We start from the raw sequence: 25,123 nt of genomic DNA on the forward strand, positions 1-25,123 counted from the left end.
ATGTTGACCGAGTCCTCTGCTGCTCTGCAGGAGCCTCCACCTGCAGGATGGAGAATGAGACTCTCAGTTTGGACGTTCTGGAGCTGAGGGGCCTGAACCTCAGTCCCAAGGCATCAGCGACCGCCTTCGTCCTCTTCCTCCTCATCTACATCTTCATCATGATGTCTCACATCAGCCTGCTCGCCCTGATCTTGGTGAAGAGGAGCCTCCACGATCCCATGTACCTACTCTTCTGCAACATGAGTATCAATGATGTTTTTGGAGCCTCCGTCATATTACCTCATGTACTCCGAGACATTTTCAGCGGAGAGAACCTCATTCACTACTACATCTGCGTCATTCAGGCCTTCAGCGTCAACTTCAACGGAAGCAACCGCTACGCTGTGCATATCATCATGGCCTTCGACCGCTACATGGCCATCTGCAACCCTCTGCGATACGCCACCATCATGACCCCCAAGATGGTGGTGAAGCTGTCGTTGTCAGCCTGGGGTGTGTCCTTTGTCATCATCGCGGTCACCGTCAGCCTCAGCGTTCGTCTGTCACGCTGCAGACGTGTTGTCGACGACGTGTACTGCTCCAACGCCACATTGTTCAAACTGTCCTGTGAGAACATTATCGTCAACCACATCTACGGCCTCATTGTCTCCATGGGGATGTTCGTGGTGTCCGCCTGCAGCATGGTGCTCACCTACCTGAGGATCGCCATGGTGTGTTTGAGAAGCAGCAACAAAACCCTGAACAGCAAAGCTCTGCAGACCTGCGCCACACACCTGGTGGTCTACATCATCATGTTTGTGTCAGGCATCCTCATCATCGTCCTCCACCGTTTCCCTCACCTGTCCCATGAGAGGAAGCTGGCGGCCATCTTGTTCAATGTGATTCCTCCTTCGATGAACGCTATTATGTATGGGCTGCAAACCAAAGAGGTCAGAGAAAAAATTCTAATCCTATTTAAAAGGAATCAAAAGTCCCACAGTGGAAAGACAATACAGAATGAAAAGTGAATCCCACATCTTCTTTTAATCCTTTTTTTTTCAGCCAGGTCAGGTTCACGAGCGCACACCTGAGGCCGCCAGGTACAACCACAGTCTGACCTCCTGCCAAACGCTTTGAGGTCTCTAAATACAAAGAAAGGTTAGAGTATGTTAGCAAAGTAAAAGAGCTCCAGAGAAGAGTGAGTCAGTATCCCACTCTGTTGAACCAACTAATATTTTTGTATCTGTGTGGAAACGTCTCTGGTTGTCTCTCGTCTCCAGACACAAACATGGACTCTTAAACAGGGAGCTGAGACCCAGGCTCGTTAGCTTAGCACAATGAATGGTAGTGGGTGGGAAGTGTTAGCATAGTTCAGTCACTGAATGGACTTTTCTCAAAAACAGTCCTTGCCTGCATGAATAAAACCAAGTTTGTGTCACAGAGTAGTTTTAGAATCAGACACTGCTACTAATCACTTGTGAGAGAAGATGAGGAGAACTACTTCTGAAGAAAGTGACATCCAGAACCAAAGCTAGCTGACGTTAGCACGTCCTGCCCACAACCATTCATTGTGCTAAGCTAACTAGCGTCGATCTCATCTCCCTGAAGCAGCACATTTGAGAGACACATCTCCATCTTCTCGTCTGGAATAAAATGCGATGACAGACTTTTGCAAGAAAGTCAGTGTGCTGTTTTAAAAAGGATTGTGTTAAACTTTAAGGTTCAATCTGAGGTTGATGGAATTATCGGAAACTTGGTTTGTGGTCAATCGCCAATTAGATTTATCACATAACTTTTAATAATCAATTGATCTGTGAACATCAAACATCCACGTGTATCTTTGTAAATCATTTCAAACATGTTTTAATAAACTAAAAACCGGCTGATCCGGTTATGGAAGACAAGTTGCCTGGCAACCAAATGAGGCGCGGCAGCGCCAGGGCGTTCAGTCAACTGATATAAGCTGCTTGCTAGTTGTTCTCGGGTCTGGCTGGAGGTGGCAGGTAAGGTGGCATCAGCGGATAAACCTGACACACACACACACACACACACACACACACACACACACACACACACACACACACACACACACTGCTCTGCTATAGGAATAAGAAAAAGGGTGGGAAAACAAAATGTAAATGTCATTATTAAGGGTTAAAGTGTGATGTACTGCATAAAACTGTTTTAGGATGTTTTTGTTTTATTACTTCATTATTTCTCTTTTAATTTCTGAATAAAAGAATCCAAAACTGAAATATTATTAATTTTGTCTATTAATAGTCTAATAAGCACATTTATGAATGTGTTCACCAATGTGTGTGTTGTGCAATTAGTTGTTAATCGATGAAGTTCTTTCGCGCTATTTTGGTGGCGCTTGTGTTCCTCCGTACACTTCATTCACCCAGTGATGACATCCTTGTCTGACTCAAACCAGCTAATTAAGTAGTTAATTAATCATAAGTGACATTTGATCTCAGAACTGATTATTTAGTTCTTACAGGTGAAAAAAAACACATTTTGACAAAACATCCGTGATGAGTTCAGCAGATCTCCACTCAGTAACTTCAAAAAATGGTTACACGTGCGATGCCTGATTAACCTTTGCTAACTGTTAATTATCATAATGCAACATAACCTCACACATTATTGTTTGACAATGTTCACATTGTGTAATATTGCTATGACAAAACTTGTTCTCCAACATTTTGGTCACACGGTTGCACTGATGCCAAGACCAGAGAGCAGAGAGAACCGAACGGTTCTGACTAAAACCATGAACAAAGGTATCAACAAGTCTCGGTACTTTGGTCAGAATCCAGTTGGAAGCACGGTGAACTCTTGACGTGTTTCCACATCCTGCTGTCACAGATATGTTCGCCACGAGGCCTTCGCCCCTCCCCAAACAGCAGACATTTTTTTCCACGCTCCGGTGTCCTTGTATGTTCTCTTCGTCTGCTACCTCCACCACCAGCCTGAGATGTTGTCTCTGACTCTACAGAGGTGTTAAATATGCAGAGGATGGCTTGTTGTTGTGTTAAGATGAGAGCAGAGGAAACAGACGAGTTCAAAGTGACCAGGAACGCTTGAATAAGAAGAAGACACCAACACAGGGGAAAGATTCATAAAACAAGTGACCGACTTTAGATTGTGGAATTACAAAATGGTGAATAATAATTATGATAATAATAATAGTAATTCAATGTGTTTATTTAAAAAATGTCGTCATATTCCAGAAGGATCTGTGCAGACCGTTTGAGGCCGAGCTGGTAGAACGGGTGGAGGTTGTTCTATGGTGTCCAGTGTGTGTAGCAGCTCGGGATCATCAAAGAACCCCATCAGCTCTGTTTCTTTGATCTTCTCGGCAGGATGGAGAACCAGACTCTCAACGCTGATGTTATAATGATAGAGGGGTTAAAGGTCAGCCCCCAGGCCTCTGTCCCCACCTTCGCCCTCCTCCTCCTCATTTACACCTTCATCATGGTGTCCAACATCAGCCTGGTGGTGCTGATCAGCCTGGAGCGGAGCCTCCAGGAGCCCATGTACCTGCTCCTCTGCAACATGAGTGTGAACGATGTCTTCGGGGCCACAGCCATCGTTCCTCGCTTGCTCGGTGACGTTTTCACGCCAATCACCGAGCGCTGTGTCCACTACATCGACTGTGTCATTCAGGCTTTCGCCTCTCACTTCCACGCCGGCACCTCTCACGTGGTGCTCATGATCATGGCATTCGATCGCTGCGTGGCCATCTGCAACCCCCTGAGATACGCCACCATCATGACCAACAGGATGGTGGTCAAGCTGTCGGTAGGAGCATGGGCAGTCCCCTTCATCTTGGTTGCGATTCTTCTGGGCCTAACCATCCGCCTGACACGCTGCAGGCGGGTGATAATAAACCCGTTTTGTGACAATGCCTCCCTGTTCAAGCTCTCCTGCCAGAACCTCATGATCAACCACATCTACGGGCTGGGCAGCGCCGTGCTGATCCTGGGCTCCTCCCTCGGCAGCATCGCGATCACCTACCTGAGGATCTCCATGGTGTGTCTGAGCAGCAAGAACAAAGTCCTGAACAGCCGAGCGCTGCAGACCTGCGCCACACACCTGGTGGTCTACCTGATCATGCTGGTCTCCTCCTTCACCCCCATGATCATGCACCGTCGCACCGCCTGGGCGAACAGCGGGAAAGTGGCGTCTGTCATGTTTCACATCATCCCTCCGACTATGAACCCCATCATCTATGGGCTGCAGTGTAAAGACCTCCGGCAGAAGATTGTGGCAGTGTTCCACAGAAGTAAAGTGAGGGATTGGAAAAGTGATGCCGGAAGAAAAAATCTCCACAGAAAATAACCAGAGATCCGTCTCTCCCAGAGTATTACAGTAGTACAAGCAGCTAGTTGAGCAGCTAGTAGAGCAGCTAGTCGAGCAGCTAGTCGAGCAGCTAGTAGAGCAGCTAGTCGAGCAGCTAGTCGAGCAGCTAGTAGAGCGGCTAGTCGAGCGGCTAGTAGAGCGGCTAGTCGAGCAGCTAGTAGAGCAGCTAGTCGAGCAGCTAGTAGAGCAGCTAGTCGAGCAGCTAGTCGAGCAGTCGTGTTTATGGAATATCAAATAGGATATTACTGATATACACTTTTCAATTCTTATTTGTAGTTTAAGGGAAACTTTTTATGGAAGATGAGTTGAGACCCAGGCTAGTTAGCTTAGCCCAATGGCTGGTAGTGGGTGGGAAGTGTTAGCATCAGCTAGCTCAAGTCCAGCAGGAATCCTCCTCCTCCTCATGACTATTGTCTGATTCTTTTATTAAATCTTTATTTCATTACTCGTATTAAACACAATCCTCATTATATCAATGCAGGCCAAGACTGTCCTGAACAAAAATGTATTTGACTTTTGACACAGGTATGCTAACACTTCCCATCCACAACCACTCATTGTGCTAAGCTAACTAGCGTGGGTCTCAGTCTTTGTCTTCCTGTCCGGTTCCACTGACGAAGGACAATGTGACCCTTTACCAAGTCGCTGGTTCGTTCCTTTAAGTGTTTTGACACGAGCAGCACCACAACTTAATGAGTGCATGTGTTGTTATGATAATATTTCACACGTTTCATTAAAAACATTCAGTAAAAATTTGTGGTTCGTTGTGTTTATGTTTCTATTATTTCAGGCATAGTTACCTCCTACAGTGAAATTCACTCTTTTATTTACTCCACAGGAATTTATGTTTGGAAAATTGCTTTCAAGGTTTTCTTTCTTTGTTTTGTTTTTGTTTTTTGTTTTAGTTTCATATACAATATGAATCAAAACATATTTGTTTTAATGAAACTGCACACAACTGAACAAATTCCTACCTGGACGGGAGGTGTCAGAGGTTTAGGGAGCGTCTCCCCCTGCTGGCCGCAGGAGGAGGCAGAACCTCAGCCTTTTCAAGAGCTTTGTTTTGAGATTTTTATGAGGACCAGGCAGCATTAATCACATGAGTTTCACCCGATCTTTTACACAGAGAACGTAGTTTGTACACAGGATGATGACAGAGTATAGAAGGTACTTTTTCTTGTTGCATTTGTGAGCATAAAAAAATAAACAAGCAGAATAATGGTGTGTGTTACCATAGCAACAAGCTTCAAAAGCTTCACTCCCTCACCTGCTGTGGTGACGTGGAGTTAAGAGTTAAGGCTCTTCTACTTGTGTGTGTGTGTGTGTGTGTGTGTGTGTGTGTGTGGGTTTGTGTGTGGGTTTGTGTGTGGGTGTGTGGATGAGTGAGAGTGTTTGTGTGACTGTTGTTCTTGTAGAACATCATAACGTCACACTGAAGTTGACCCTTGACCTCTCAGAAATAGAATGTCGTGGTTTATTCCTTTCAAACTCAAACATTTTTGTCGATCTATGTCTCAACACGTGGGACATTTCTGATTTCCTCGCTCGCCAGCAGGAGCCTTTAGCCCACGAAGCAAAGCCAGACACACTTTTGGTGTTGCTTTGACGTGCAGCTCAGCTGTTGGAGGCTCCAGTGAGAAATGGCAGCAACACAGGAGAAGTTTAGTGGGTTTATTCTTCCAGTAGAGAACACGTGGGTTTGTTACACATGTAAAATATAGTCTAGATTCAAGTACATCTAAACACACACACACAGACACATATATACTGTATATGTATGTATGTATATATATATATATATATATATATATATATATATATATATATATATATATGATAGTGAAACGTGAAAACATATCTTCAAACTCATTCAACTGTGGTTAGAAGACAAACGCCTCTGATGAGTGAACAAACCAGACCTTTATTTGTCTCAGACGAGGGTCAATATCACTGATGAGTAGAACAAAACACAAGTATTGGACACGAAGAGGAGAACCTCAATTGAAGCGACATGTTTGAAGGGACTCATAAATCAACACCCACTGATTGTGATCCCGACACCTCTTTGACCGCTTACCTTAAACGAATAGAAACAATTTCCCAGTTTAATATTTACTTTACAACCTGATACAATTTACAGTCTTAACACATTTTCCTATTTTCATCCAGTCGGATAAATATCCCAGTTCTGTGTGCAACCCGGTAATAACAGCTGACTCGACACATCCGTCACCTTCTACTTTCTAACATCGTTTTCCCTCCAGATCTTTTTAACTGGCCTGTTTGTTAATCCCTCACTGGAAGTTCTCATCATCAGTAGCAGAAGTAGACCATTTCCCATATATTATTACTGTTGTTTAAAAAATATTAATAAACACAATGTACATTTACTTATCAGAGCTTGTATTCTTTTTGGGGAAGATTCTTTCAAAATTTAAAAAATCAACAACTTTATAATGAATTCAGAAACGTGACAGGAGGAGAACAAAACATTGCTTGTCTTCTTCTTACATCACAAACAGTCAGGTGAAATATGTTTTTGTTATGACGGTCCTCCTCAAATACAAGTGCTGCATCATGAAAGTGCAAATAGAGGGAAGATCGCCTCTCAGTATGATGAGGAGGTGATGAAGATCTCACAGAAACAGAACCCAGAGTGAGGAGATCCAGAGTGAATCTGAGTAAATGAGCCACAGCTGCTCAGAATGAGGGCTTGATTGCTTTGGACTGGAACAACTTGGACAAGGACCTGCAGATTTCTGCCGACTGCACTCCGTAGACGATGGGGTTGAGGGTGCCGGGGACGACATGAAACAGAATGGCGAAAAGGTGCCTGTAGTCGGAGAACTGAGGGAAGCGGTGCAGGATGATGAGGGTGAAACCACTGAGCAGCATCGTCAGATACACCACCAGGTGAGTGCTGCAGGTCTTCAGGGCTTTATTGTTCAGAGATCTGCTCTTACTGGTCAGACACACCACCGTGATCTTGCTGTAGGTCAGCACCATGGTGCCGATGGAGCTGGTTAGCAAAGCCACGGTGAATGTGAGGCCGTAGACGTTGTTGACGAACACATTCTCGCAGGAGAGTTTAAACAGCGAGGCGTTGTCACAGTACGGGTTCACGATCAGACTCCGGCATCGTTTCAGCTGTACGGTCAGACCCAGCAGAATCCCGACCAGAACCAGAGCGATGCCCCAGGCTGAGAGCGTCAGCTTGATCACCATCTTGTTGGTCATGATGGCAGCGTAGCGCAGAGGATTGCAGATGGCCACGTATCTATCGTAGGCCATAATCATGAGCACCGTGTGGGAAGAGGTGCCGTACACGTGAGTGGTGAAAGCCTGGCAGACGCACTCGTTGTAGGAGATGAGGCGCTCCGACGGAGGCCGCAAGACGTCGACCAGCAAACGGGGCAACGAGGTGGAGTTTCCCAGGATGTCGCTGAGAGGCAGGTTGCAGAAGAGGAGGTATATGGGCTGGTGGAGGCTTTTGTCTATGAAAATCAAAAGAACAATGCCAATATTCAAAACCATGATGAACACATAGCAGAACAACAACAAGAAGAAGAAGGGGTAGACAGCCTCCTGTGAGAGATTCAGTCCCTGCATCTGGAGCACCAAGCTGTTGAAGCTGTAGTTTTCCATCAAGCTGCACGGCAACGTTCGGACTTCCTCTCCACCGATTCTCTCCTGAGCCCTCGTTGCATGCAAAGATGGAGCAAAGAATGTCGCTTCCTCAGATGCAGATGTATATATAGTCACAGTTTTGTCCATTGGGGGATTTTGTTGTAATGATGCAACATGATGATGATGATGATGATGATGCCACAACGGCCCTCTGAACTGTCAGGAAGATGTAGGCGACTTAAAGCAACAGTCCAAGTCCTCACGAACAGGAGGCTAATGGAGACTGTTGCTACGGTAGCAACAGCCAATCCGTCTCTTTACCGTCTCGCAAAGTGCGAAGTCCAATTTAATCCCGGCGAATTCAAACTAAAACCGAATTCTTTCACTTCAGGATTGGCGCTCCCATGAAGGAGCTGGTGGCGCTCGTTCCCAGTAGCGTGTGAACGAACGGTTGCTCCTTGAAAATCTCAATTCAAGATGTTTGAGGACTGAGCTTTCGGGTGGATCAGGAAGAGGTGGCTTCCCCCTGAGAGTCTGAGAGGGTTTTTGGACAAACGTTTATGTGCAAAAATGTTGAAGCGTTCAGGAGGCCAGCTTATCGCTTTAGAGCCTGTTACTAACTAACTTACTAACGAACCAACCAACCAAACAGCTCCATTTACCACAGGCAGCTGAGACGAAGGTATTACTCCAATATTATTTGGACCCCCGTCCTGAACTGAAGCCCCCCTCACATCCCTTTTCTGGTAATAACGTTAATCTGGGGTGTGGTTTTTTTTGCGTTTTTTTTTCCCCATTCACCCTCATTCTAAAACTGATGGTTTACTATCTTCGTGGGTGAAAACTTGGCGTTTAAAAAAATGTAAACTGCAAATTACATATTTCAGAGGGGATATTTTGTCCCTGTGGAGCATGCTGCAGGTTACATCACGCCATCAGTGTTGTGCCTGGGTGTTTGGTTAATATTCGGTCTTAATGAGTGTCCTGATGGCCTCAGAGTTCCCTGGTGGCCTCCAGGACCAGCAGGCTAACTGAATTAAAGGATGTGGTGGTGCATTCAGGTTCTGAGGGACAAAGACCGCTTGCCCTCTCTGGAGCGCCTTCTGTCCCCAACATATACCTGGTCACAATCTCTTTACGTGCAAAAAAGCCACCGAAATCCTAATTTAAGAATCCATAATCTAAACAACCCAGAACGATGTTATCACTGATAAAGATGAGGTTCCCTCGTCTCAGTCTAAGCAGGTTTTTGCTGAAACGTCTGAAATCAGAACTGTGGTTTACACAAGCTGGATATACGTAAAGGTTTTGTTCTACGGCATAAAACACATCAGGAAACACCAGACTGGTGGGTGTCGGAGGTTCAGTTCTACATCAGATCCACCAGTAAACACCAGACTGGTCGATGTTGGAGGTTCAGTTCTACATCAGATCCACCAGTAAACACCAGACTGGTGGGTGTCGGAGGTTCAGTTCTACATCAGATCTACCAGTAAACACCAGACTGGTGGATGTTGGAGGTTCAGTTCTACATCAGATCCACCAGTAAACACCAGACTGGTCGATGTTGGAGGTTCAGTTCTACATCAGATCTACCAGTAAACACCAGACTGGTGGATGTTGGAGGTTCAGTTCTACATCAGATCTACCAGTAAACACCAGACTGGTGGATGTTGGAGGTTCAGTTCTACATCAGATCCACCAGTAAACACCAGACTGGTGGATGTTGGAGGTTCAGTTCTACATCAGATCCACCACCAAACACCAGGCCGGAGGATGTCATAGGTTCAGGTCTACATCAGATCTACCAGTAAACACCAGACCGGTGGATGTTGGAGGTTCAGTTCTCCATCAGATCCACCAGTAAACACCAGACCGGTGGATGTTGGAGTGATGGAGTCTTAAAAATCTTGGTTGGAGTGGAGGTCATTAAAGGTCATCAGGGGAATCACTAGAAGCCTGAAGCTTAGTGGTGGTCACCTTGAAATCATGTGACCCTGGTGTAGCTCCTTCATAGGCTAACGTTAGCTTAGCACTGCTAACAGTTGCATCCAGGCTTCCAGCATCATCAGAGGGTTCATTAGTGAAGATGATCTTGATGAACAAAACCTGGAAGATCGTCAAGAACTGATTTACTGATTCAATCACCCACAATCACATGGAACAATCCCATTGGCTGTTGGTGGAGGAACCAGGAGAGGACCACTTCCTGTTGGTGGAGGAAACAGGAGAGGACCACTTCCTGTTGGTGGAGGAACCAGGAGATGACCATTTCCCATTGGACTACAAAATGACCTTACATATTAACTTCTTGTTGGACTACAAAAATACTTCATCCCTGTGGTACACCAAGCAAAAATGGGTTTTTCCCTCATTTATTTTTTTTGAAGAACTGTGAATATTCAGAGATGTCATCAAAATCAGGCCTACGGCTGACGACCAAAGTGAGAGTGTTGCATTGTGGGTCTCTGGAGCTTTCATTAGCGCCCCCAGTAATCCCTGTTATCCTCAAACATCTATTACCCCTCTCTAAGCTCCCCGAGGGTTAATTACTATCCAAAACTGATGACAAGTGCTTGTTTAGAAGCTGCTCACTGCGGACCTCATTAATGAGGGTATTTGTTACACGCTGCTATGACAACTGTCCGACCACTAGACGGCAGCCTGGTTCCCAGAGCTCATTCTACAGTTCTTCGTGTTGAACAATTGTTTTGGTTCTCTGCTCACAACAACTTCATGCACTCAACTTGATACTCAGCGATAACAAACAATCCTGTGGACCTTCTTAAGATCTAGTAAAGTCAAGTCAGTTGTATTTGTTTGGCACCAAACCCCAACCAAAGTTCTGTCCTGACTCTTTCCAAGTAGAGCAGGTCCAGCACCTCCCTCCTTCAATGAACCTCCACCCAACAATTCTCCATCAGCAGCACATCCTGCAACAGCAGCCACCAGAACCTTCCTTTTACCAGCAGGAAGGTGGAGCAGATCCAGGATCAGTGGGGACGGAGAGAGAGCAGGAGAGCAGGACAGAGACAAAGACAGAGAATGGAGGAAGACAGAGAGACAGAAGGAAAGAGAGGGACAGAGAGAAAGAGGGAGAGACAGGAGGAGAGACTGATGAACAGAGACAAAGACAGAGAATGGAGGAAGACAGAGAGACAGAAGGAAAGAGAGGGACAGAGATAAAGAGGGAGAGAAAGGAGGAGAGACTGATGGACAGACGGGGACGTGAGCAGGTGGAGCTACGGGTGGCAGCTGGAGCCTCTTCAGGTCTGGAGCCTCCTCCAGCAGCACCAGGATCTGGGATGAGGGGAGAAGAAGAGGAGTTAGTAACACGTATGAGGACAGGAGGAGGAGAGAGAAGCCCAGTGCATCATGGGAGATCCCCCAGCAGTCTGAGCCTGCAGCAGCAGATCTAAGGGCCAGCCTAAGCAGTCCTGACTATAAGCCTGATCAACAAGGAAGGTCTTAAGTCTGCTCTTAAACCTAGAGAGGGGGTCTGGGTCCTGGACTGAAACTGGGAGACGGTTCCACAGGAGGGGAGCCTGATAGCTGAAGGTTCTGGCTCCATTCTACTGTTAGAACTCTAGGAACCAGCAGGAACCCTGCATCCTGGGAGTGAAGGGTTCTAGCTGGATCATAGGGGACTAGGAGCTCTGTCAGGGATGAAGGAGCCTGACTGTTGAGGACTTTGATGGTAGAAGAAGAATTTTAAATTCTGTTCTGAATCTGACAGGGAGCCATGCAGAGAAGCAGTCCAGGAGAGACCTGGTCTCTGCTACCAGTTCTAGTCAACACGTGGCAGCAGCGTTCTGGACCAGCTGGAGAGTCTTTAGGGACTTATTAGTCCAGCCTGGTAGGAGGGAGGTGCAGTAATCCAGCCTGGAAGTGACAAAAGCAGGGACTAGTTTTTCTGCATCTTAGAGACAGGATGTGTCTGATCTTAGCGATGATACATAAATGAAAGAAGGCGTCCTGGAGATTTACTTAATGTGGGAGTTCAAGGACAGATCCTGGTCAAAGAGAACTCCTGGTTCTTTACGGTGCTGCTGGGGGCCAGGGTGCTGCCATCCAGGGTTTCCCTGTCTCATTAGATCAGGTGTATCAGCTGACAGGGCCTAATAACGGCTGGCAGAAGTTGAGATTTCCTTTTTTGTTGATTATCGAATGTGTCCTGCGCCACATGAGTGAAGCTGATACAGCACCAGCAAGATCAAACCACGGAGAAACTAACAAACTTTTAAAATGGTACAGTCCAAAGCTCAGTAAATACAGAGGTGGAGGGAGGTTGAAGTCACCAAAAACACACACCCTCCCAACCCAACAAAGTATTTGCCATGGAGGCTCGTATTCATACACCATCAACGCTGTACGTGTGATGTTTTCACCACATCGCATTCACCGTTAGACACTTCTTTCTTTTGGTTCTAACATTTCAGCCGTAGAACTTCCTGGTATTTGTACTCGTGCTCCCACTGTGATAGAAATGAGTCAGTCTGGGTGCTGTGGCTTCATCGTGTGTCCCTGCTCTTTCCCAGCTGTTGTCATCTGCAGGCACCTGCTTTTGGCAGGAAGAAAAACCTCCATTTCCTGTCCGTTCAAGCCTCTACGAGTCAGTGAAAGTAGCACTGTCACCGACTCTGACTGTCGGGGACAAAGGTTTGGGTTTTTTCCTCTAAAGTGAGACCAAAATCATTCATTTCTTCCAAATTTCTCACTTTCATTTCTGGATCTGTTGCTCGTCATTCTGGGTCTCTGTAGAGCAATTTGATGATGAATTTCCTTCTTTTGGGAAGATTTTTGTTTTTGGGTTCAGGTCAGACGTAGGCTGGGCTCTGTCTTTTAGTTGTGGTTCAGGTTAAGGGGGTTTGTGATACATCATGAATCAGGAAGGTAGAAAAAGATAGAAGTAGGGTGTGTTTGTGTTTATATTCATATTCATCATTTAGACCCAAATGCTGTGAAAATAGGGCTTAAATTCATGTTGAGGTTTTCAATTAGATCTAAAAGAAATACCAGCATATCCTTGAATGTGTCCCCGAAACTCTTATTTTACATCTGTTGATGCGGAATGCACCACTTCTAATTCTACATGTACAGATATAATAACACAACATTTAATGTACTGAGAAATTGCTGAGGGATGTTTTTCTTCCATGAAATGATACGTTACTGTGTTTCTTCTGACTGCTGATCTCGACCCATCAGCTCCAGGCGAGGCGAGGCGAGGCGAGGCGTCCTGACGCTTCAGAAGTGGTCCAGCAGCGCCCTCTGCTGCTCACACACCAGACCGCAGCTAAATCAGCCCATACCTGAGGTTTTTGATTCCTTTAGTTACTGAGCCAACAACAATAAGCAATAACAATGATGCAAAATGCTTGAAGTAGGAAAAAAACTATGCGTTTTTACAAGAGGAAATTTTTTTAATGAATTTCATGACATCAACATCGCATCACGTGACGAAACCACCACACAAACAGGAAGTACAAGACACAGCTACACTCATTTGGCATTTTCTGTTTGACACAGTGAAAATTACAAACCTTGCAAAAAAGTGAAATTCTCTCTCATTTTAAAATGTCATTGTGTGTTACAACCACTTTTACTGACCTTTTGTGCGTCTGTTTATGCATTTGAAGCTTCTGCGTGTCACCTACCGCTGTTGTGACTGCTGTGGAGAGATGGTACACACAACCTGCTGATGTCTGATGTCTGCTAACACATCTGCATACTCTCTAGTCTTTAACCCTAATTATGTTATATAGTAATATTTCCATATTTGTGTATCAACAGTGAACACACAGTTTGTGGAAAGGTGTTGAGGTTAAAAAAAAAAAGCCCACATTTTTATGCCTTTTCTTGAGATTCTGCCTGTATTCACTCTATAGGGAAACCAGATGATGTGAAATGAGTGGGAACTTCACAAAATGAATAAATCTTCGTGTAAGTCCTCTATGGAGAAGCTGTAAAACCTGTGCAAGCTGAGATTTGAGCCCAAATCAAAGTGTTAGTGGTTTACTGAGCTGAATACGCCGTTACCACGTAGAGACAAAAACTTTGGACATCGTGAGCTCATAAGAATGAAGCCGAACGAGCTTGATTGTCTGTTTCAAACTGCAGTGAAATGATCGGCTCCGATCTCGACTCCGTCCGCCCATCGCTGCGGCGAGGACACCGGCACGGCACAGTCCCGTATTTTAAGAGGAAGTGGAGAGTGTCGTCCATCTTGATATACAGGCTGTGATAGAACTCAAATTTGGAAAAGATATCAGGAACGGTAATTTAATGGTGAGCTAGCGTGCAGTACACAAATGACAGACTGACCCTTTAAACCAGCCTCCAACGACCACCAAAACCGTCACTGAGCTTTGATGGAACCAGATAATCTTTACTGGGCTTGATTCTTCAAAGCCATCAGATGGCTTTTCCCAGGATGAGAATGCTCATGAAGAAGACCATGATGAAGAAGAGCCACATGAAGAAGCGGTCCATGACCTTGGCGACCTTCCTCCATTCCCCGATGCGCAGCTGTGCAGCTCGTTGGTCCTGGTACGAGTTGGCAATGTACTCAACGTTCCTGCCAAGGCCCTGGTGCTGGCAAACACACTGGGCTCTGACCACAATCACCCTCTTGCTCTCGCCTCCTTCACCTCCGACGCCTTTCTTCTCCTCCACAAACTCTCCTCCTCCTCCTCTTCCTCCACCAGTGCTCTTCGACTCCTTTGCCTGCCCCTCTCCGCCTCCAGCAGCTCCCTCCTCCTCGGAGTGGTCGATGGTCACAAACAGGTCCTCCTTCCGGTCCGTCTTGTTTGTGAAATCCGCCCCCAGCTTCTGAGCCTTCCCTGCCTTGCCCTCCTCCCCCCTTCCGCCCCACGCCTGCCCGTTCACGTCCCAGTTAGTTCCTTTTGGGCTGCCGCCATCGGCCAGTGGGGCTTCAGACTCATCCTGAGACAGGGGCTGCTTCCTGGAGGAGGTCACGCTCAGACAGTTCTCACCGACCTCATAGACAAAACAGATGCGGGCCAGATAGTTGAGGATCCAGCGCTCCGCCCACTCTGGCACAGGACGGGCCTCCGGGCCGCAGTGGTGGATGTTCATGATGAAGATGGTGAGAGCTGTTGACGCTGTGACCATCGTCATGGTAGCGATGTAGTACTTTCCTGTTGAGCAGGGAAAAGGACAAAGCATCTATGATTCAAAAAGCCATACACACAAATGCAGGTTTAGTATTGAACTACACTCCCTTGCAGCTCTGAGTATTTGAAAATATACAACAGATGTATCATATACGAATATATAATCAATATTTGAAAATATGTAATTGTGTCTGATATTAGTGCTCTGATTCAGCATGATTGAGAAATATGTGACATCAGCAGACAGCTGGAACCTCTGCTGAAGTCAACTTTAACAGCAGTACACACTCAATACACACTCAGCACACACTCAGCACACACACACAACACAGGAGCAGGAGAGTTCCTGGTCCGGGAGCTCGGGCGCCATCACCGTCTCCACCACGGTGATTTCAGGCTGATCACAACAAGGATCAACTCGCCCTCCACCGCCAGCGTTGGGATCTACGATGGGTCACCTGCTCCCGAGCTGCTGGTGGACCCGGGCTGCTTCAGAGAGTCACGGAATTAAAACTCTGTTTACGTTTGTTCACTAAGAAGTATTTACTGAAGCATTCTTTGTTTTTAAGTGTTTGTGACTCCTTTCACTTAAAAAAGAAAAAAGATATCTGGGGTTCCTCCGTGTACCGCTTGAGGGAGCGCCCGTGCGGCCAGAGTTGGAGAACCCCTGCACAAGACTTTGGTAAAAATAGAATCCGATCCTCAAAGAAACCACAGTCATCGTGACAGATTTAAACCAGTTCTTGATCTTTAATATGACAGAGAACATGCACACCAGGATTTAATCAAGACCCAGGACCACACATCTTGAATTCAATGTCACAACAGCGCTTCCAGGGAAGTTTTCATGCTGGTCTCAAATGGGGCTACTGCTAGCTACTGCTAGCTACTGCTACAAGCACTGGGTTTTGCGTATTTCCTGCCCAATAATCCATCACTGTTCCTTTCATTCGACAGGATTTCAGATTGTAAATATCACCCGTGACAGCGCTCCGGTCCAGTGTAGCACTGGTCCCTCACAGCAAGATGGTTCACATATTGGCTGGAACATCCAGTGGAGTTCTCTCAGCCCTCGGGAAGGAGGCAGCTATTTGATCAGGTTTCTGTCGTATATGCGCCTCAAGTCAAACTTGACGTTCTGGACCGAACAGACGATCAGAGGGACAGAGTTTTTCCCATCCGCATTACAGGGGTTGAAGAACGGGTAGAGTTTCTCTGTGAACGAGCAGCCGGTAAACATGTAAAGAAGAGCTGCAGTTTCAACGTCGTAGAACGAGACCACGCCCCCTTCGTGATCCACAAACACGCCCACCCTCTGAGGCTGAGACTTCAGGGAAAGACGGACCCGAGGATCGGCGAGGGCTTTGTACTCATTTCTGTTCCTCAGAGAAATAGTCCAGTAACCGTTCTGAGGGTTCATGATGATCTGTTTCTTCCTGTTGACGGACTCCCTGACCACTCCCACGTCCCACTTGGTCTTGCCTTTGACTTGAACTTCGTAATAAAAACGTCCTGAAGTGAAACTCTGCTTCCCCAAGACACTGGCATAAAAAGTGAATCTCCTTGGGTTATCTGGGAGATTCTGACTCACAGCACCAAAGTTCACGCGTTTACCATCATCTGACACGACGAGCCATGGGTTCGCCGTATCGGGGTCAAGAGTCACGCCCACTGTGTACTGCTGGACTCTCTTCAGGTCCTGCTCAAACAGATTCTTCATCTCGTTACTGAGGATCTTCTCCAGCTCACTCACCACCCTCATGACCGTGCCCTCGTATGTGGGCAGACGGATGCTGACCGTGGTCCAGTCTTTGGTGGGAGGTGTGGCGTTCAGCAATGGGAAGCTTTGCAGGAGTTGGAGGTGGTCTTCAGACCGGGAGAGCCGCTCCAGCTGAGAGCTTCTGTCCATCAGCTCAGAGATTTCTTGTTCCAGCTCTGAGATAAAGCTTTGAACCAGTTTCTCGGTCGGCCTCTGCTTCTCTTGGATCAGCCCCGTGAGATCATCCAGGCTTCTATCGATGAACTTCCTCAGGGCCTTTAAGACCCGAACACCGTCTGCTTCCTCTCTGTTCGCTCCCTCACTGCTGAGCGCCATGGAGCGTTTGAGTTCCTGAATCTTCTCGCGTCTGTCCTGGATCATCTGCTGAGCTTTGGCATCCATCTTTTCCAGCTCTGCCTTTTTTTCATCATATTCATTTTTCAGAGGAACAGCATCATGTGACCTGTGGTTTAAAACCACGCAGAGCATGCAGATGCATATCTGGTCCTCCTTGCAGAAGAGCTCCAGTGGCCTCTCGTGCTTCATACACAATCGCCTGTGAAGGTTTCCCACAGGCTTGACCAGCTGGTGAGATTTCAGGCCTGCGGCAGTCAGGTGCGGCTCCAGGTGGGTCAGACAGTAGGATGTCAGACACACCAGGCAGGACTTGGAGGCTCTGGTTTCCCTGCAGACATCGCAGAAAATGTCCCCATGACTGTCAGCTTGTTCCTCTGCGCGGGAGGTCGGTTGAGCCGAGTGTTTGACCTGAGCGACCATCTGAGAAATCAGAGTGTTGACTTGCAGCGTCGGTCTACTGAAGAACACCTCTTTACACACGGGACACTGAGACAGCATGTTGACGTCCCAGAGAGTTGTGATGCAAGTCTTGCAGAAGTTGTGTCCGCATGGTGTGGCGACTGGATCAGTGAAGACATCCAGACAGATGGGACACCAAAACTGCTCTTCACTCAGGCTGCTGGCTTGAGCCATGTCAGCATGCTGTGAATGACAGTGAAGTCAAGTTTAAGTATCAGATATCCAGGAACCTACAGACCTGGACAACTCTTCTTAGGCAACACTACATCCTCCATGAGGAATATTAATAGAATTCTCACTTCCAGAACCAAGCTGGGTGATCATCACTGAGTTCTATACAAGTTTTACTCTTTTAATAAGCGCTGTGGTTCAGACGTTACACAGTAACCTATCCCCATATTTCTCAGATCAAACTCTGCATCTACAGAAACATCTGATTGAAGGGCTTTTACATTCAGCCATGGAACGAGTGAGCTTCATTCACCAGCTGTACTCACCAGTTTTGGAGGAGAAGAAGAAGAAGATGAAGAAGAAGAAGAAGGTCCCGCTGAACTCTTTTTTTGGGGGAGAAAATCGCTACTGCTCTCGCTCTACGGTCTCTATGACAAACATCAGTTGAATTTCCTGAATGCGACTCCTTCCTGGTCTTTCCAGTTCTGCTGGCCTCGAACAGAAACTTCCCATGCATTCTTTTTCAGGTACGGTGGCAAATGTTTGGCACAGAATAAATGGAATCTGGATCATTTTCTGTTCTCTTTTTTTTTTTTGCGCAGTGGTGATCAATAACAGCCCCAGCAGCACAGAAACTCCATCAGCAGGAAGCGACTGAGAACCACAACCTCAGGCAGCGGTGGCAGACATATAGGATGTCCTCGTGAATGTGGGTGTCTTCCTGATATGATTCCTGTCCCGCTGAGTCATCAGAAGCAGTCCTACTAGTTGTTCAGGGACTGAAATAACATGGCTATGATGACATCACCGCCACACTGGCACCTTTGAGCGTCCACCCGTCACACAGTTTGATCAAAGATAAATGATACTGAAAATGTGGAAAGGGTTCTATATGAAGCGCTACAGAACTGTGCTGGAGTTCCGGTGCCAGTGTATTGATAACATATTCCAGGTGATGCCACATATTGCAATACTGATATTTAGTTAACAGCTGACGAAGGCTCATAAATCTTGTCACCTATCAGCGGGACGCTCTCAGAGGGCGGCATGCTCTCCGCTACGAGCAGCTGGAACACGGTGAGGGCCAACAGCACCGTGACACCCAGAGAAACCTTCTCGCCCGAGTCAGCCGGCAGGTAGAAGCCCAGTGGAGCCAGAAAGGAGATCATCATGCAGGGGATGAGGAGGTTGAAGATGTAGAAGGATGCGCGCCTCTTCAGGTGCAGGGTGAAGGTGATGTCTGGGTATGGGTCCGAGCAGCAGCCGTACAGGATGACGTTCTTCTTGGCGGGCATGCCCAGAACCTGCAGAACAAAGAAGGGGTTGTGAACATTTGGGCTGATGCCTGGTTAACACATGAACAAGGAGACCACTCACCTCCCACTCCACATTGGGGACGAAGTCAGCCAGGTCAGCACTATCCAGGGCATTGAACAGGTCCATCTGGTTGCCGTTGTGAGTCCAGGAGCCGAAGGTGAGGTGACACTGCTGCACGTCGAAGGGGAAGAAGGCCACATCCACGGAGCAGGAGCTCTTGGTGATGGCGGGCTGGTCCCACATAACCTGCCCATCATTTCGGAGAACCACGTTAGTCTCCATGGAGCTGGAGAACTCGTCGTCAGCACTGTGATGAGGAGAGTGTAGGCAAAGAGAAGAACCCCATTGAAAAGGGATGATAAAACAAGTGAAGCAGGAATGAGTCCCATAACCCAGGAAGGCTTAGTTCCCTCGTCCCGAGTCAACGGGTTTTTGGTTAAATGCTTTGAAGAAGCGCCGTCACAAGCTCACGATATTTTAATGTTTAATGTGTTCTACCACTTGAAATCGTGAACTGTGAAGAGGGAATGTGGGTCGCTAACAAGGGTCGACAGGAGCCTTCAGAGGTTGTGGAGGTCATTAAAGGTCATCGGGGGGAAACACAAGAAGCCTTCATGTCAGTTGCAGAAACCCAAAGTGGAAGTTGTGCAAAGACCATAACAAAACCATGTCCTAGTCTTCAGGCTCTGAACCGGAACCCTGGTGAAGACCTTGACCTTCTCTCTCACCTGTTATACAGGACGATGTCGGGCCTCCATACATAGCTGCTGGGTATCCGGATGGTGTCCAGGCCGTCGTAGTCCTCCTTCTTCCAGGTGAGATAGGCGTCCATCCACACCTGGCGGACCCACAGGTAGGTGGTCAAGATCTGGTTCCTCTCATCCTGGTGAAAGAAACACAGTCATCAGCGCCCTCCCTACAAAAAAAAACAAACCAAACAAAAACAACCACACAACATGGCCGTCTAGATCAGGTGTCAGGGTGCCGTTACCATATCGATGATCTGTGAGAGAGTGATCTGCAGCGTGACATTGATGATGTGGTCCGTGTCCTCCACCGGACGCAAGGCGTTGGTGTAGTTGGAGAATAAGTCAGTCAGCAGCTTCTGGGCGTAGCGACCGTGAGCAGCCAGGCATACTGCAGGAGGGAGACTCAGTTAAAGTGTGTGCGCGCGCGCGCGCGTGTGTGTGTGTTGTGTGTCCCTCACTTCATTAGAAAATGTTTGTCTACTTCTAGGAACCCCTGACTATGGATGTCATAGCGTCTTATCTACTGCTAGCACATCAACAGTATCAGGCACCACCAAATGACGGTGATGATGAAGTCTAATTTACTGATTTACTACAGGCGGATGTGGCAGCCATCTTTGATACTGACAAGTATTCATAGTTTTTTCACCTCAAAAAACCCTCCAAATCTTAACATTCAATTGTTAACAAGATTCTACTGGATATTATCGTCATTATATGTCAAACTCATTGTATTAATAAATAGTAATGTAAGTTCTCTACTTTTCAGTATCGTGTGTGTACACTCAAACGCGCAAGCATGCACGTTTGAGTGTACACACACACACACACACACACACACACACACACACACACACACACACACACACACACACAAACCACATTTCCCAGTTCAATTAACCCCGAGTAAAATCAGGTCTGACACATTAATCAGTAAAAGTCTGCAGGCTGATAATCCTTCCAAACCCTCTGACCTCCAATTATGATGATGATAATGATGAAGGTCATAGGTGGCGCTAGAGACTCTGCTAACAAAGCTACCAGTCGCTCAGATGTGAATGCATCAACAAACGAGGCGCAGACACTTGGCTGTGAGAGCAAATTTCAAACATCGAGCGTCTGTTGCAAACTAGTCACATCTTAATTAACAATATTGATGAGAGGTGAAATACTAGAACTCTCCCAGAGAGCACCGACGTCCCCGCGGTGAAAGTTTGGCTCCTGGTTCTTTGGTGCCTGTGTCCCAACTCAGTGCCAGCAGTGATCAGCAGAGCCACGTAGTGTATGTGTGTGTGTGTGTGTCTTCTGTAGAGTGAGAGAGCGGTGAAAGAAAGTGGGCAAAAGAACCTGTAATTTCCCATTACCACCAGGTGGCGCTATGACTCAATGACCCAACGATGTTATGTCCTCTAACTAGGCCCAGGCTCTGCCCCTACAAGAAGTTTGATGAAAATCAACTCGTAGTTTTTGTGTAAACTGGCTGACAAACAGACGCCACCAAAAACACAACCTGCATGGCGAGAGTCCCACGAGTTCACGTTCCCACGAGAGTCGGCGTCTGTTTCTGTGGTGTCAGCACCATTAAAGTTTCTTCAGCTGATCAGAATCAGAAGGTGCTGCTGCGGAGGGATACAGCACCCAACCCGCATAGGAATACGAAGGAAGTTCTACAGTTTAAAAAATACATAGAGACAAAGCAGTGGCGAATGGTGGGGGCGGTAACGTGGTGACCCTGAGACATTCACCCTCAGTGGTTTGGAGCTGTGGTTGAACTAGCAGGGTTTTCAGAAGAAAATTCAGACCCAACACGCTTCTGTTTGCAGCTCAGAGGTTTGAAACATTACCAACAAATAAAACCACACCCCGAGGTTTAACAACGTGTTTTGCACATAAAAGGAAGAACACCAGCACGCAGCAGTGGAACGACCTTCAGATAATATGATGCGTCTCCATGGTCCAACTCGGGGGGGTTTAACATCATGTACAAACATGGAAATGAGGAAGTGAATCTGTCAGACAAATGACCGACGGCAAACCTCTGCTGTTCGTCCTCTCAGCTCTTACGACGAGCAGGAACAGGATTATTTCAGGTTTCCTGTCAAAGCAGAGACAACAGAACGTCTGACGCGACCCCTGGAGCACAAACACCTCCGGGATGACCCGCTGTTTTCACGAGTCCCAGCCAAAGTTCTGATGAAAAGCCAGAATGCCACCAAATATGACGCCATTACAGACGTAGAGTATTAGAACCCAACCTCTAGAACCTCCTCCTGGTCTTACGGTGATTTCGGTAGATGTTCAATTGGTTCTAGTAATTTTACACAATTCTGAAGTCCTTCAGGGGTCTGCACGTGTGATCGAAGAGGCTGTCGATGTGATATGGGTGGTTTAAGTTTTAAAAAGGTTCCGTAGTCTTTAAAGATGTCCCAGAAGTACTTCGGAGGACAAGATGATCACGTGTGGAGAACCCCGAGGGACCTCAAGAACCCCTGGAGTTACTGGAGCATTTTTCATGGCTGTATTTAAAACCTCTTTTGGGACCTCGAGCACATTTAAATTTACATTTTGCTTTTGTTTTGCCCTTGATTTAAACAAAGTGTACAAAAAAGAGAAAAATCTCCATTTCCTTGAAATTTCAGAAGAATTCCATCTCTTTCTTCAAAGTTTTATCGTGAATTAAACAGACAGTTGAGCTTTTAATTTGAATCCAGATCTGCCCATTCCTTCACAATAAAAGCATGAGAGTGGCTCTCCAAGCATCGTCCACTCTTCTTCTGTGACCTCCAGCTCGTTTTATTTATTCTTCTCTGCTTATCGCTGCGAGGCACAATGAATCCCGAAGGCCTCGATGAATACATGAAAACAATGAAGACAGACGGGCCCAGATAAAAGCTGCAGGCTGAGATTTATCGTCTTTGCGGTGAAATCCCACGCAGGAGTTGAGGCTCTAGAGCTGACAAACCAACCTTTACAGAACACTGGAGATGTTGCTGAAACACCCTCTTTTGGTTATTAAAGTGCTGATAGAACACAAAACACAACGTTCCTACGTCGGTGGTTTGGGTCTCATGGGATCAGAACATCACATTTTTTAATTCGGTTTCTATACAGCCAAATAGCAGCACAACGGAGAACTTTTGGACTGCAGGTAAAAGGTCCCCATGGTTCTCCATGAGATCATCCCCTTCAGGATTGTTTAAGTTCTGTGGTGTTACCTGAATCGCAAACGTTCTTGGTTGGTTGGTCACTCAGGATCTGCAGGGGCTAGAAGAGAACCCCTGACATCTCAGTGGGCCGCTAAAGTTTCCAGGACAGATACCGCACAGAACACGGGAGTGTATGTGGTTTAGAGAACTAGAACCCAGACAATCCCGAATGTTCCCTTGAAGTCTGTCAAATTACAACCACATCTTGTGACCCCAACGAGAGCAAAGAATCGATTTTTTTGGTCACAAGATGATCACTTGTTCCCACAATCTTATCTTGTTGCCACCAAAGACGCGTATTTTTTTTCTCTCCACAGGTTCCAGCGCGTCTGAGGTTTTTGGTGTTTTTGATGAAAGTGACGGATGGTAATTCCTCTTTTTAAAACAAGAGCAAATGCTGACGGGAAAGAAAAAATAATTGTTCGGGAACATTCTGAGAAAGTTGCAGTGTCCTGGAACGTTCTGGGAAGGAGCCACTGAGATAAATCAAGACCTTCACAGGCTCTGTTGCTGGACCCGCTTGGATTCCAGCTCGTATGTTTTAATAGGCGAGACTTCAATAGATCGATTCAATTATCAGTGAACTCATCTGCATACTAGTTAGACATCTCAAGAAAATGCTGCGTTATTATTGTGACTGTCAAGAGACAGTTTAGAACAACAAAAAACGCATTTAAAATCCAAAATAAATTTGTGGGTAAACATTTCATTTTCAGGTTCATTTTCCTGAAATCAAAGATTTCTGCAGTGGAGAAACAAAAAACTGAAAAATCAAAAAAGAGGCATTGTCAAGACAGATGAATGAATGCATTTAACTAAATGGAATTTTCAAATTAACAGTAAACATCACCTTCATTGCTTTCAGCTGTCAATCATTTCATGCTAATCTTTACCTGAGTTTTTTTTCAAATAAGACGAAGGTAAATTTTACATAAATATGAACATGTGCTTTTATGATGTCATCTGACTCTATCTGAAAGAAAAAGTATCATCACTCGTTTAATCTCAATTTATGTTTGTTCTCCTAAAAGTAGCAGAATTTTACCTGGAAGGAAGATGAGAAGAGACACGATTGATCCGCCGCGGGGCTTCATGCTGCTCCGATAATTGTTATTGATCCTGTGAATATCAATCAATCGGAGCGGTGATGACCGGTGAGCGACTGACGAGCTGAGAAGGTAAAACACACTGAGGGAGAGCTGGTGTGTGTGCTGTGGTGCAGTGGAGGCTGAGGTATGGGGGGTCAGCAGTGCCACACAGGCTGCAGCAGGAGCCGCTGAGCCGCATTGAGCCACTTTTACAGCATTGTGTGTTTGGTTAACTGAAAAATACCTGGTCTGATTATTTCGGGCGTTCTCTGATTTTCTAATGTGAGGCTTTGCTGCTGCTCTTCTTTGTCTTTGCTATCATCGTGTCAACTGAACACATTTAGCCTTTGGAATGCAGGTTGGAACAAAAACAAAGTGATTTAAATGGACTTGATTCAGGCGTGTTCTGGTGCAACACGTTTGACATTGAACATACAGAAAAACATCCTGAAGAAGTTAAAACATGGACAAATGTAAAACCTACGGAGGCCAAGATGGCAAACAAAAAGAAAAAGAGTTTGGGTAAAACTTCCTCGTGATCCATTCGAATGGTCTGCAAAAGGTTGTGATGTATGTATGTATGTTTTTTTGTTGGAAAAAAGGTTTCATGAATTAATCATTTTTAAAAATGCTTCTGGAAAAGCAGGTTCCAAAACCTTTTTCTTGGGTCTTTAATTTCCTCTGCCTGTAAAAAAAACAAAAACAAAAACAAAACCCCTCAAAACAAAGTTTGGTTTTGAAGCCATAAAGACCAGAAGAAGATTATTTTTTTTTAACTTGAACCTACGTTTCAGGGCTTCCTTAAAAGCAAATGAATGAGAGGAAAAAAACAAAACAAAAGACAAAGAGTTTTGAGTTTCTACTCGAGTGAAACTTTAAAATGATGTTTAATCTCTCGAGAAGCAGCGTG

General features: G+C 46.1%; 5 protein-coding genes across 5 annotated transcripts; 2 read left to right on the forward strand and 3 right to left on the reverse strand.

Moving 5' to 3' along the window:
- The first annotated feature begins 47 nt into the window (after positions 1-47).
- Positions 48-1,007, forward strand: LOC147248140 (olfactory receptor 52H1-like). Its single transcript, XM_086179063.1, has one exon. The coding sequence runs from the start codon at positions 48-50 to the stop codon at positions 1,005-1,007; it is 960 nt and encodes a 319-aa protein (XP_086035189.1).
- Positions 1,008-1,958: 951 nt separating this feature from the next.
- On the forward strand, positions 1,959-5,067 carry LOC147248141 (olfactory receptor 5B17-like). Its single transcript, XM_086226316.1, has 2 exons — positions 1,959-1,982; positions 3,213-5,067. Exon 2 carries the CDS (start codon positions 3,346-3,348, stop codon positions 4,321-4,323), a length of 978 nt encoding a protein of 325 aa, XP_086082442.1. The 5' UTR covers positions 1,959-1,982; positions 3,213-3,345; the 3' UTR covers positions 4,324-5,067.
- A 1,977-nt stretch (positions 5,068-7,044) lies between these two features.
- On the reverse strand, positions 7,045-7,989 carry LOC147248142 (olfactory receptor 52N5-like). Its single transcript, XM_086179254.1, has one exon. It carries the CDS (start codon positions 7,987-7,989, stop codon positions 7,045-7,047), a length of 945 nt encoding a protein of 314 aa, XP_086035380.1.
- A 5,398-nt stretch (positions 7,990-13,387) lies between these two features.
- LOC147248143 (neuronal acetylcholine receptor subunit alpha-10-like) lies at positions 13,388-24,452 on the reverse strand. The gene is made up of 6 exons (XM_086179255.1): positions 24,171-24,452; positions 20,162-20,307; positions 19,899-20,053; positions 19,231-19,477; positions 18,872-19,157; positions 13,388-15,131 (listed from the first exon to the last, which is right to left on the reverse strand). The coding sequence occupies exons 1-6, from the start codon at positions 24,217-24,219 to the stop codon at positions 14,386-14,388; spliced, it is 1,629 nt and encodes a 542-aa protein (XP_086035381.1). The 5' UTR covers positions 24,220-24,452; the 3' UTR covers positions 13,388-14,385.
- LOC147248144 (E3 ubiquitin-protein ligase TRIM39-like) lies at positions 15,156-18,522 on the reverse strand. The gene is made up of 2 exons (XM_086179252.1): positions 18,180-18,522; positions 15,156-17,865 (listed from the first exon to the last, which is right to left on the reverse strand). Exon 2 carries the CDS (start codon positions 17,854-17,856, stop codon positions 16,195-16,197), a length of 1,662 nt encoding a protein of 553 aa, XP_086035378.1. The 5' UTR covers positions 17,857-17,865; positions 18,180-18,522; the 3' UTR covers positions 15,156-16,194.
- Positions 24,453-25,123: the final 671 nt, after the last annotated feature.

This window comes from Aulostomus chinensis, chromosome 15, assembly GCF_037954235.1.
Source record: "Aulostomus chinensis isolate RoL2024-O1b breed Wild chromosome 15, RoL_Achi_v1.0, whole genome shotgun sequence".
NCBI classification, from domain to species: domain Eukaryota; kingdom Metazoa; phylum Chordata; class Actinopteri; order Syngnathiformes; family Aulostomidae; genus Aulostomus; species Aulostomus chinensis.

What these genes read in the sequence shown, in the direction of transcription:
- LOC147248144 (XM_086179252.1), bottom strand. Translation starts at nt 17,856, where the DNA reads ATGGCTCAAGCCAGCAGCCTGAGTGAAGAGCAGTTTTGGTGTCCCATC.
- LOC147248143 (XM_086179255.1), bottom strand. Translation starts at nt 24,219, where the DNA reads ATGAAGCCCCGCGGCGGATCAATCGTGTCTCTTCTCATCTTCCTTCCA. An exon ending in TCTCACAGATCATCGATATG is followed by an intron (nt 20,054 to 20,161) that starts GTAACGGCACCC and finishes TTCTTTCACCAG; the next exon opens with GATGAGAGGAACCAGATCTT. An exon ending in TGAGAGCGTCCCGCTGATAG is followed by an intron (nt 15,132 to 18,871) that starts GTGACAAGATTT and finishes CCTGCTCAACAG; the next exon opens with GAAAGTACTACATCGCTACC.
- LOC147248141 (XM_086226316.1), top strand. Translation starts at nt 3,346, where the DNA reads ATGGAGAACCAGACTCTCAACGCTGATGTTATAATGATAGAGGGGTTA.
- LOC147248142 (XM_086179254.1), bottom strand. Translation starts at nt 7,989, where the DNA reads ATGGAAAACTACAGCTTCAACAGCTTGGTGCTCCAGATGCAGGGACTG.
- LOC147248140 (XM_086179063.1), top strand. Translation starts at nt 48, where the DNA reads ATGGAGAATGAGACTCTCAGTTTGGACGTTCTGGAGCTGAGGGGCCTG.